Consider the following 12885-nt stretch of genomic DNA (forward strand, 5'->3'; position numbering starts at 1 on the left):
CACAATTAGCTGGGTGTAGTAGTGTGCCTGTAGTCCTAGTGTACTACACAATTAGCTAGTGTAGTGTACTACACTATTAGCTAGCTATGCAATTAGCTAGTGTAGTGTACTACACTATTAGCTAGTGTAGTAGTGTACTACTAATTACCTAGTGTACTACACAATTAGCTAGTGTAGTGCACTATACTACACTACACAATTAGCTGGGTGTAGTAGTGCACCTGTAGTCCTAGCTACTTGGGAGGCTGAGGCTGAGGTGGGAGGATCACTTGAGCCCAGGAGTTCAAGACTGCAGTGAGCTGTGATTGCATCATTGCACTCCAACGAAAACAGAGCAAGACCCTGTCTCCAAAAAAATTAAAAAAGAAAGAAAAGAAATGTGAATTGACGTGATATAAAACCTTGAACAATCTAGGTCTTAGGTGTTTCTCCCCATTTTCCTGTCTTTTATTTTAGTATAACAGGCCTAAAATAATAGGTCTGTTTATTTTGGAATTAATAAAGGGCAAAGGGACCCTTTTAGAATCTTAGGTGCATAGGTCTGGAATTTAAATTTTACTGTGTTGAGGACAAAGCAGACCATGAGTCATAGTTTCCTAGGGCTTAAGTTATTTCCTGAAATGAAGTTAGCCCACTGGAACACTCATTTGTTAAATGGCACCCAAGTGACTTTAAAGGGCTCGCTGAAATGGTTAATGCAACTTCCCAAAAATGTTTTAACTTAGTTCTAGGAAACAGCCAAAGCACAGTGAGAATTTGACTCAGGGTGAATGAAAGTTTTTTGAGTTACTAGGGAGAAAGTCACTATGTAAATTCAAGAGCTTAATTTGATCATCATTTGACTTACATGACAAGCATAGTTGTAGCTTTTCTCTGCATTTAAGCTTTTATTTGTTACTGAGAAAGTACTTAACATGGTGCATAATAGATAGCCTTCTAAGTGATGGATGAGAGGAAAGGCTGTAACTTGATTATAGAAATGTGTTCATTTGTGTTGATGTTCTGGGAGCTTGTGCCAGCTCTCTACAAAGGTCACCTCGGTGTTGTTCCAACCCTTCTCTATTTGGATTTCCCTAAAATGATTAGCACTTTCTCTTTCAAAGATATTTTCTTATCTGATAATTTCAAGACATAAAAACAGGCGGTTCTGGTCCACATAGGATTATCAGCTCAATGCCACATATCAAACTGCCAGACTGAAGAGAAAATCACTGATCAACAAGCACATAGCTCAAACAGCAGCCAGGACAAATTGAGGCATTGATAAAATGCAGGAAAGCAATAAAATACAAGGTTGGAATGTTGGTGTGAGTAAGTGCACGTGACATGTAAGAACGTCTCTTACCTTTTCAAGGGCTGCTTCTCCTTGGACACAGTGGGTGTTAGCAATTAATGAATATGGTTTGGGCATTTTTGATGGGAATGGTGAGACATAATCAACTTAACCATTCAGATGCCAGGGCACATGTTTCAGGTCAAGAGTTCTTGTTTTCTAGACAAATGTAGACATCCTCACCCCGTGTACCATCAAGAAAGTAGAGGCCATGGTTGAAGTTGATGGGTCCTCAGTTTCTTATTACCAAGGCCCTGAAGTGTCTGTGCCTGCACTCATCTTTTCCCTGATTGTCACAATGAATTAGCGTTCTTCTTTCTATCAAAGGTCTGTCCCTCCACTAGGGGTCTTGGATCCACCCTTCTTGGCTACTCAAACACTTTACCCTTTTGCCTTTCTGCTTCCCAGAGTCCTCTGCCCTTTTCTTAGCTGTAAATCTTTCTTTGAATGATTATACACTCTAGTGTTGGTTCCGTGGTCAAGGTGCACAGGACTATAGTCTACGTGTCTATAATTACAACATCGCCTGTAAATAGTCCCTTCTGGGTAGGTGCCATGCCACCAAACTTACATTTTCCTAAACTGGATCCATACATTTATGGCTCTGCAGTCACAGAAGGGGATTTAAGGTGTCCAGAGGATCATAGAGGTCTGTCGGAAATCCATGCTATAATTTTAGGGTTGACTGTGATTTAACTTTGTAAGTGTGTGATAATGCAAGCAATGATCTCAGACTTCTCAATCTTGATGAAAATGACTAGATTTGGAAGACTCAGCAAATTAAATGAGGTACCGCACTGGCAGCTCCTCGGGTCTCCCTCTGGCTAGTCTGGCTCAGAGCTGATTCCTAGCTTCAGCTTTTTGGCAGGTGAAGGGATACAGTATGTTCTACATTTACCTCTTTAATGTGTAGAAAGTCCTTAGCATCAAAGGAGATAGCCGTGCTTGGAACAGGCACATCCTCGTCCAAGGCGCCGCAGTAGCTCACATTTGTCTTCACGGCAAATGCTACAGGTTTGGACTAGGGACAGAACCATGGAATAAGGAATGAGGAAGGGAGGACAGAGGAGCATTTTAAATATTGAAACTCTGATCGTACCAGGTAGTAAGAGAAATAACTTTCCAAAGAGGGATCTCAAATGAGTTTTACATTCTCAGGCAATATCAAGAAACCTGCAGAGACGACTCTGAAAACGATTCGGTCCTATCAGCCCAATCATTTTTCCTCTCCTGCAATACTTTCCAATATTCCAAATTTTAAAATGTGCTCTAAAGTATTAAGAGGGATAGACAAAGGCAGGGGAGAAAGACAGTCTCTTCTCTAATCTTAAAATCTGTGCTTATTTTAAATGATAACCAATACCTTCTTACCTTGGAATACAGGAAACGTGTGCTAGGTCTTTTTAAAAAGAAAAAAAAAAGTGGGAAGAGGATAAAATAGTATTTTTGAAATAGTCCAGATTTGAAAACCTGTGGAATTCTATACAACAGACTATCTGGTCCTTCAAGGGAAAAGAAGGGTTAGTCAGCCTCAAAGCTGATGGGCAGGGCTCTTCACAGATCATCTTCTCTCTAGCTAACACAGCTGGTTTTGAAACTCTTTTTACACAAATGCCTCTCAGCAAAGTGCTCTCAGGCTGGCACAGCCCTGTGGGGACAAGTAAACCACCAACCTAAGCAAACGGTGCTGCCACCCACATTTGGGTGACCACAATGGCCACAAAACAGATTCTGAAAGAAAATTTTATAACAAAAATTAGCCACAGTGAGACACAAGATTCCTGATATTCTGAGCTGCTTTGTTACCAGCTTATATATTCATGCTGGGAATCTGACTGGGGAACAGCAGTTGAGGCTAGAACCTCACTGATGTCCCTTCACATGTACTGCAAGAAAAGCCCCTTCCACCAAGAGAGCACAAACATCACAGGTGTTGAGGCAAATGAAGACACCTAATTTGACTGCATTGTTCTCCTCCCACCTCTTTTTTTTTTCTTTCTTTCTTTCTTTTTTTTTTTTTTTGAGACAGAGTCTTGTCGTCACCCAGGCTGAAGTGCAATGGCGTGATCTTTGCACTCCTCAGCTCACTGCAACCTCCGCCTCCTGGGTTCAAGTGATTATCTTGCCTCAGCCTCCTGAGTAGCTGGGATTACAGGGACATGCCACCAGGCCCGGCTAATTTTATTGTGTATTTAGTAGAGGTGGGGTTTCACCATGTTGGTCAGGCTGGTCTATAACTCCTGACCTTGTGATCTGACTGCCTCGGCCTCCCAAAGTGCTGGGATTACAGGCATGAGCCACTGCACCTGGCCCCTCTTTTTTCTTTTCTTTTTTTTTTTTTTTTTGGTAGGGTTTTGCTCTGTTGCCCAGGCTGGAGTGCAGTGGTATGATCTCAGCTCACTGAAGCCTTTATTTCCTGGGTACGTGATCCTCCCACCTTAGCCTCCCAAGTAGCTAGAATTACAGGTGTGAGCCACCACGCACAGCCTCTCACCTCTAAAGATTTTACAAAAAAAATAGAAAAGGGAAGGAATTCACTTTATTTGGGCTTCTGTTTTTTCTTCTTCTAAAAATCAGAAAGACTAAATCAATATACCTTAGGAGTCTGTCATGGAGGGCAAAGAGGACAGACTGGCCATGACCTTGTCTTGTATTTTGCTATTGTGCATAAAATGTCAATGGACAAAAGGAGTCTGTGCTTCAAAAAATCAGAAAACAAACAAAACGAAGTTGGAAGCACACAGAATGGGAGATCCCTAGTGACTGTTCTGGTTCTAACTTTCAACTGTGCAAGTGTTTCCTTGCTGCTTCCTGTGGATGCAGCGATTTCTATGGAGGCCTCTCTTTGTGGAATATCTGAAGGTCTATTTTGGCAATGGCCTTTATTGCTCGTCTTTGCTGCACTTTTCAGAGTTGTTCAAAGTCCCGAACTTCACACTGAACTTGAGGTGGGACACTGAAAGCTAGAGAGAAGAGTAGAGAAACAAACAGGGCGATCCACAGAGCAACAGCACACGTGTGGCCTGTAATAAAGGCTGAGGTAATGGACGAGGAGGGGTCAGGAATAGACAGGGCGAGCTGGTACCTGGTGGGCTCTCTGCCAACACTGGGCATGGGAGGCTTGATATTGCTAAGTTGGAAGATAACCAATAATTCACCACTAAACCAAATACAAAAAGGTGAAGGTTCTGAGGAAATGCCCCTTTGGAGATGTTAACTAACCTCAACTGGAGGTGAAGGGATCAGAGAGCTTCCCAATCTGGAGGCTTATTAGAATAATCACGAAATGATTATTCCAGAAATGTGTGAGGTAGGGGAAGAGCAGCTGGTAGCCACTGAGCAGCGACCCATTTGTGAGCTAAAGAGAGGGAAAGAGAGTCACCTTTGCTCTCTCAAGCTGGATAGCTGCTTGCTGTTCTCTCTCCTGTCGAATTGCTTCCCGGTCCTCTTCCAAAGAGACATCGGAGTCAGACGGCCTGCTTGTGTAGGAATCCGCTGAACCCTGGCAAAGAAAACAGAATAGTTTGAGATGATGTGTAGCTTCTTAAATTGTCACATCCATAACAGTATCCTGGGGCGAGTTCTTTTCATTTGCCTAAAATTTGATGCACACACTCCATGCCTTATTGCAGATATAAATTTAGATGACAGAATATAGTTAAGCGTCTGAGTTATTCGGAAAGTAGCAATGTTGTGAAGAAAAATATTTTGACTAGATTAAGTGCTAGGAAGTAAACTGCAATAAAAATTATGTGATACTCAGCACCAATTCTTCTTGTTTTTGTGCTATATTAAGCCTATATCACTTGTGAAACGTTAGTTTTCATTCATCTTCTCTTTTACATATACATCTAAAGGAAAAAGAGACTCAGCTTATTACAAAAGATAAATCCTACCTGTATTGGGGCTATGGGTCATCTATTTGTCTAAGATTTCAATATAGTAAAGCATCATCCTACATTAGTAAAATGATTTTCCAGTTTCAGTGTCAACACTATTGAACTCTTTCACTACTAAAACTTCATTGTTCTGCAGCAGCCCAGACGTGGTCAACAAGAACACTGAGCAGAAAAACAACCTTGAGGATGAAAACAGGGATGTTCTCAGTTGAAGCCCACACTAGAAGAGCTATTTAAATAGCACTGAAGGCTGGGCGCAGTGGCTCACGCCTGTAATCCCAGCACTTTGGGAGGCCCAAGTGGGCAGATCACAAGGTCAGGAGTTTGAAACCAGCCTGGCTAACATAGTGAAACCCCGTCTCTACTAAAAATACAAAAATTAGCCAGGTGTGGTGGCGGGCGCCTGTAATCCCAGATACTTGGGAGGCTGAGGCAGGAGTGAGGCAGAGGCTGCAGTGAACCGAGCCGGCGCCATTGCACTCCAGACTGGGTGACAGAGCAAGATTCCACCTCAAAAAAAAAAAAAAAAAAAAGCACTGAAATCCAGTCTGACTGATGTGGCCAAGTTAAAAAGTCAACCACCCCCTCCATGCCTCCCCCCACAAAAAACCCCGGAGGTTTGTCTTATGGCTGCTACAGGAACATCATCCTTACAGTTTCCTTAAGCTGGCATTAGAAGTTGATATTTGCATAGATGGTAACATTTACACAGCAGAGGTATTGGGAGGACTGGTGTATTTGATATGTTTTATAAATCATGCACAGGTTTTGAAAAACATAGACCTATCCATATAGCTGAGAATTTGCTGTCCACTGGGGGGAAGAAGAGCTTTAAGAAATAGTTGACTGCTGAATCTGGCCCTTTGAAAGTTTTTCTACATGTAGAAATGTTTATTTGTGAATTTGCTGGCTTTAAGAGCAACTTTGTCTCTCAGTAGAGGCCATCATTCTAGCGAAGGTAGCATAGATTTTCCCAGCAGCCTAGAACAAGAACTCCTGGCTAGCGGTTTTATCAGAGTGCCCAGTCAAGCCCTGGTTCCAAATTTTGCCTCTGCAACGTACTGCAGAAAACATTATAGAAGTTACTGGACCACTCTGAGACAGTCTCCTTGTCTATTAAAGAGGGACACTGCCTACTTACTGAGTTCTTGCTATCACACCAGCATGGGCTAGATACTTTGGACACTCTTTCTCACTGAATCCTCACAGCAGTGGGAAGGCTGAGATTCAAACGCAGGTAGTTCAGCCTTAGAGCCAGCAGATTCACATCCCACACTGAGCTGCATTTGACATTAAAATACCTACTCCAGGATCTGGCACATAACAGGCACACAATAAATCAACTTTTTCATCCTCGTTTCCTAGTGCTGACATTTTCACATTGATAAAAACAAAAAGCATTAATTTCTCAATGATTATATATACACAATAACCCATCTTGAAGTGTAGCCATTTTTCTTACTGTATTTACTGCATAGAAAATGTCCTATAAACCTGATAATCGGAATGTGTCCAAATCCATGTACTTTATGTAGTGCTTCTGAAAGTACCCTTTATAGAGGAAATGTATTTGTTAACTGAATTATAATGAAATTCCTCCGTGCAAATCTACTAGGGAAAAATTTTGGACCTACAAAACGAATCAGCGCAGGGTGACTGTTTCATAGACATATTCATTGCCTAAAAAGAGAGCTATCTTGAAGTCCTTTAAACCAGAGAGTTCTCTCAGAACACATCTTTTGTCTGAATTTAGGTACACCTGCATAAAATCCAGAAGAAGACGGAAAAAAAAAAAAAAACAATATTTCAATTTTTCTTTTTCTTTTTCTTTTTTTTTTTTTTGTAGAGATGGGGCCTTGTCATGTTGCCCAGGCTGGTCTCAAATTCCTAGGCTCAGGCGATCCTCCTGCCTTGGCCTCCCAAAGTGCTGGGATTATAGGCGTAAACCACTGTGCCTGACCCAGTGTTTCTAAAATACTGAAGGAAACAGTTTGGAGTTAGTCCTAGGCAATGCTTTGCTGGAAATGTGATATGTGATGGACCATCCTAAGGGAGCTGGACTGGCTGCTGTGAAGACATTGGGAGTATCAAGTGAGACTATGGAATATAAGTCAGTAAGAAGGCACTTGCCTAGTTTTGAAAACATGTTCTGGGGATGGTTAGTGCCTACAGTTCACAAAAAAAGCAAGCTGCCTGCTGGGGTAGTGAGTCAAGCAGCTGAATACACACTCCACTACTGCCACTAGAAGACAGCTGATTTCCTGCAACTACCTTAACAACTTTTCAAATCCTGGCATTTAATTATCTCTGAGTACACAAGAAGTGACTCAGGGACTCCTACAAATGAACTTTATGTTGAAATGTGAACGACATTGTAAGAGTCTCAAATCTAATAAACTCTACTATGGCCAAATGTGTAGAAGCAGAAGTTTCTGTTTACTCCCTGTTTCTAAGGATATTGGTAGAGGGAAAAATAAAGCACTGTGATACCCATTTTCATAATCAGTGTTATATCATCACAACATTTACTTTTTTTTTTTTTAACGTCATCTCCATTGCTTTGTATATGAAAAAGCAAAAGTCCAACATTCAAGAGTCCAAATTTGGCCCACAGACATGTTCTGCGGGCTTGATACCGGCTTGGTTTCTTGTTTTTATTTATTTTTGGTTTGGTTTGGTTTATTTTGTTTCAACTAGTTGAAAGGGAGTATGAACATATCCCAGAAAAAAAGGAAGGAAAAGATAAAGGAAAGGATCTGTGTTGTTTACAAAGGCACAGAGGGAAGAGCAAGTGAGCTAGAGAGGCTAGAAGGAAATTGCCTGGGCCTGACCCCTGGAAGTATCCAGGAAGGGCAGGTGGCCATGCGAGGCTTAGTAAGACCAGGACAGGTTGGAGAGGCATCACCCAGATATCTGGTTAAATAGTTAACGATCGAAAAGACAGAGAGATGGCAAGAAGGAAAGAATGTTAGATGCTAAGAGAACACAACTGAAGACACAAATGTTACTAGGCCTGGCCAAAGCTGGAGAGACCTGATGGAAGCCCCATCAGCTTATAATTTTCTAGCATTCTGTTTCTTAAAACAGGTAGGAGCAAGCTACCCAATGTATCAAGTGATCTAAAACTGGGCTGTTAACCCACGTGCAAGAAACATGACAGTGACTAGTCCTTCAAAAGCTCTTATGCAGACACCTCTGCAAGTCATACCATGTAGTGATAAAGTCATATTGCAGTGAGCCAAGATCACGCCACTGCACTCCAGCCTGGGTGACAGAGCCAGACCCTGTCTCAAAAAAAAAAAAAAAAAAAAAAAAAGAAAGATATTTTGGTCTAGTCTTTTTTCCCTTTAGGGAATCTTCTCAAGTACAAAAGGCAAAATGCAGATAGTAACACTGGAAAATCAGCTAGCTGTGGTCTTCTGAGAGAAGGAAGATGATCTTAAGTGAAACAATGCAAGGGCTTCTTCTCATTCACAGAGAGAGGGTGCATGATATCAACAGGACAGCAGCCATGGCTGTTGGAGCCAGACAGTATTGGGTTTGACGCTGTCACCAGTTCTAGTTGGCTGTGAATCTTAAGCAAGTTATTTAACCTTCTGAGTCCTAATTTCCCCTGTTAGAAAATGTAGATAATAATGCACACCTTGTAGAGTTTCCTGGTGTTTGGTTTCAGATGAAACATCATTTCTTTTTCAACATCATGGGGGAAATTTGGAAAATACCAGCAATTAAACTTTGACCCACTAATTAAAGGTTTGGCAGCTTTTTCACATTAAATTTTTGGCTGCCCTAGAGTCTTAGGATTGTTCTTTGTTTAAAAATAGCTTTATTGAAGTATAACTTACATATACATAAAATTCACACATTTTTAGTGTACAATTCAATGATTTTTAATAAATTTACAGAAGACAATTTATATCACAATCGAATAGAACATTTCTAACCCCTCAAAAGAAACCTTGTGCCTATTTGCAGCTATTCTCCATTCCCAGCTCAGGACGACGCATCTACTTACTTATCTTGTCCTTTTAAAACGGAAATAGACTTTCTATTTTTATGAGTAACTTTAGTATTTAGGCAAATCATTAAATTACAGCAAGGAGAGGCAAGGGTCTACAAAGGTTTGATTTTAAAATGCAACCAGGCCGGGCATGGTAGCTCATGCCTGAAATCCCAGCACTTTGGGAGGCTGAGGCAGGAGAATTGCTTGAGCCCAGGAGTTTGAGACCAGCCTAGGTAACATAGTAAGGCCCCATATCTACAAAAAATAAATTTAAAACAAAATTAGTTAGGCATGGTAGTGTGCACCTATAGTCCCATTACTTGGGAGGGTGAGGTGGGAGGATTACTTGAGCCTGCAAGGTCGAGGCTCCAGTGAGCCATGATCATGCCAAAGCACTCTGCCTGAAAGACAAAACAAGACTCTGTCTCAAATAAATAAATAAATAAAATAAAATGCAATCATACTGGAACAGAATCTTGCCACTGTTGGAAGTGCTGGGCCTCCTAGCCCCACAATCCCAGTCTCTCACAACCTAGCTTAGCTCTCCATTCACTGAATGCTGACCATCAGTCGGATACTAGAGTGGCCACTACATGAGAGAGAACTGCTCATTTTCCTGGGGATTCTTGCCTCATCTGCAAAATGAGAATGAAGTCCTTCTTTGGGATTGATTTGAGAATCAATAAGATAATACATGTACAACATAGTGCATAAGCGTAATGCTGATGCTACTAAACCAGTGCTGTCCAAAGGAACTTTTACTGCAATGATGGACATGGACGCTGTCTACTATGGCAGCCACAATCCACATGTGGTTATTGAGCCCTTGAAATGTGACTAGAGAGACTAATACGCTGAATTTTTAATTTAATTTTTTAGAATTTTAAAGTGTTACTGCCTTTTAATTAATTTAAATTTAAATTCTACCTGTAGCTAGTGGCTACCATATTGGGCTGTGTGGTAGTAGACATTCAAAATGTCAGTTTCCCCTTCTGGATCAGATAAACGAATGCTAATCTTGGTGTAAATCTGGCATTTTAAGAGTTGCACTGGGCCAGGTGCCATGGCTCATGCCTGTAATCCCAGCACTTTGGGAGGCCAAGGCAGGTGGATCACCTGAGGTCAGGAGTTCAAGACCAGCCTGGCCAACGTTGTGAAACCCTGTCTCTACAAAAATACAAAAATTAGCTGGGTGTGGTGGTACACACCTGTAATCCCAGCTCTTTGGGAGGCTGAGACAGGAGAATTGTTTGAATCTGGGAGAAGGAGGTTGCAGTGAGCCGAGATCATGCCACTGCACTCCAGCCTGGGCAACAGAGTAAGACTCTGTCTCAAAATAAATAAATAAATAAATAAGGTGCATTAAGTAGACTAAGCGATCATGAAACGCTCAGAGAAATATATCACTCCCAATGAGTTTGTGCCCGTTTTTCTCTGCTAAGTTTGTAATGACTTGACAATGCATTTCTCCACATTGCAGAAGGAACACAGCCCATTCTTGGTGACTTTCCCAGATTTCCCTGGGTAGATGAGTGAATATAACTCACCTACAAGGTTGCCATTAGGCTATCTTTATCTTGACAGGCCGGCCCCTCCCTTTCTTGCAAATACGCTTTCTTTTTCCTTCACCCCCTTTATCAAACATGTCCAGAGCTCTTTGCTAGGGCACCCAGCCTAGCAGGGTCCGGGCTGTGTCTCCAAGTACGTAGGCCCTACACTGCCTGGCATGGCAGGACCTCGAGTTTGTACAAAGAAAGACACAGTCACTCCCATCAGAATCTCTTTCTTCTTTGTTCCATGATTTTAAGTTCTTCTCGGGTGGTTAATTGACCAAGGTTGTACTTACTTGGTGTGATGCTAATTATTAGCAACTTCACCCTCATAGCATGAGTTTTGTTTTTTTTTTTTTAATTACAGACTTCATTGCCTAAATCCAGAGCACTGGATAAGTATACATTCCCAGTACGTTGGTGGAGTGAGAATCTCTTGAAATTGTATCTCCGAGATGACAACTTTTCTTTAAGGTACCTTGCGTGGATTCTCATAAATAGGTTTTCAAAAATGTTGGTTGAAAAAAGTAAGACGAGTTCTGCTTAACAATCACAGCAGCTCACTCTTATTGGATGGAAGACCTAAAGTTCAGCCCCAGCTATTAATCTGACTAAGGTTCCTTTTTAGGTTTCAAAGAGCAGTCAAGGGTAGCAAAGGAGCACATTCATAGAAGGCTGTTAAAAGGAAGCGGAAGAGAATGAATGTTTGCTCATCCCTCACTAACTTATAGATATTATTATCTCATCAACCCTAAGAAGTAAGTTATGATTATCCACGCTGTACGGATGAGGCCTCTGAGGCTCAGACAGGCAACACGAACATCCTCCCATTCCACACACTCTCATAGATCACTACTGGGGGACCTAGGGTGTGGTAGACTCATTTTTTAAAATTTGCCCTATAAAATCTGGTGCAAAAACTTACGTTAAAACATCAAACATTTTAGGCGCCTTCAGTAAAACAAAACAACCTTCCTCAGTATTTTGTTAATATTAATCAAACACAAGAATCTCACTAATTTACAATGATAGATGTAAATTTAAAAATGCCAATCTGAGATCATGGGAAGTGAACGGCAGACTGCTTTTCAAAAGACATGTTCACTATTTCTGCATTCACATGGTATCTGTAGGCTACCAAGGTTTTGGTTTGTGAATTTCTTTGAGTTTCTACTCTAATCACAAAATTTTTCTTCAGCATTTTAGTTCTTGGTAGGTGATTCTAAGGTACTAGTGAGAGTTTTCTTTTTCTCTAAAATGATAATGCCTCGGATTATGTTCACACCACTTATTTACAGATTATTTCTTGTAATTAAATTATAATTATACATATACAGTATAGTTCAAACCAAAGCACAGGCTTTATCTGAATAATCTCATAAATGGAATACAAATTAATGGGTTCCATTACAACTATTTTACAGAATTGATTTAACAGGAAGTAGTATTAATTTATAAAAGTTGGCCAATCTTACCCTCCCCGTTGTGCTGGCGAGTTTTGGCTGTAATTGCCCTGATTTCAGACAGGTTTCTTTTAATTGCTAGTCTGAGGAAACCCATGAATGGAGATAACAGCAGAAGAATTTTAATTGACTCCTCAAGCACAAGGAGAGAGGTGACAAAAAGGCCCAGATAGAGATGGAAAGGAGAGCTCTCATGAAGCTCTCATGAAGTTTTGACTAGGCAGGGTGGGTCTCTAGAGCAGCTGCTCAGTGTCCCATGATATTATTCTGTGACCTGCATATAGTAAAGCTTGGTTGCTGGAGGCCACCTTCTCCCAGTAGTACCAGCCACAGCCTAAATGGTCTAACATCAAACATTTTAGTTGCCTTCAGTAAAACAAAACAACGTTCTTCAATATTTTGTTAATATTAATCAAACACCAGAATCTCACTAATTTACAATGATAGATGTAAATTTTAAAATGCCAATCTGAGATCATGGGAAGTGAACAGCAGACTGCTTTTCAAAAGACATGTTCACTATTTCTGCATTCACATATCTGTAGGCTACCAAGGTTTTGGTTTGTGAATTTCTTTGAGTTTCTACTCTAATCACAAAATTTTTCTTCAGCATTTTAGTTCTTGGTAGGTGATTCTA

At 40.9% G+C, this 12885-nt stretch overlaps 1 protein-coding gene across 6 annotated transcripts in view; it reads right to left on the minus strand.

Annotated features, from left to right (window-relative positions):
* CACNB4 (calcium voltage-gated channel auxiliary subunit beta 4) overlaps positions 1 to 12885 on the minus strand; it is a 268392-nt gene that overhangs the window by 45534 nt on the left and 209973 nt on the right. For all 6 annotated transcript variants that reach the window (NM_001261360.1, XM_077956123.1, XM_015110084.3 and 3 more), the window contains 2 exon segments: positions 2232 to 2354; positions 4716 to 4835. In NM_001261360.1, the coding sequence (NP_001248289.1) occupies positions 2232 to 2354; positions 4716 to 4835 (243 nt within the window).

Source organism: Macaca mulatta, chromosome 12, assembly GCF_049350105.2.
Source record: "Macaca mulatta isolate MMU2019108-1 chromosome 12, T2T-MMU8v2.0, whole genome shotgun sequence".
In the NCBI taxonomy this organism is placed as follows: domain Eukaryota; kingdom Metazoa; phylum Chordata; class Mammalia; order Primates; family Cercopithecidae; genus Macaca; species Macaca mulatta.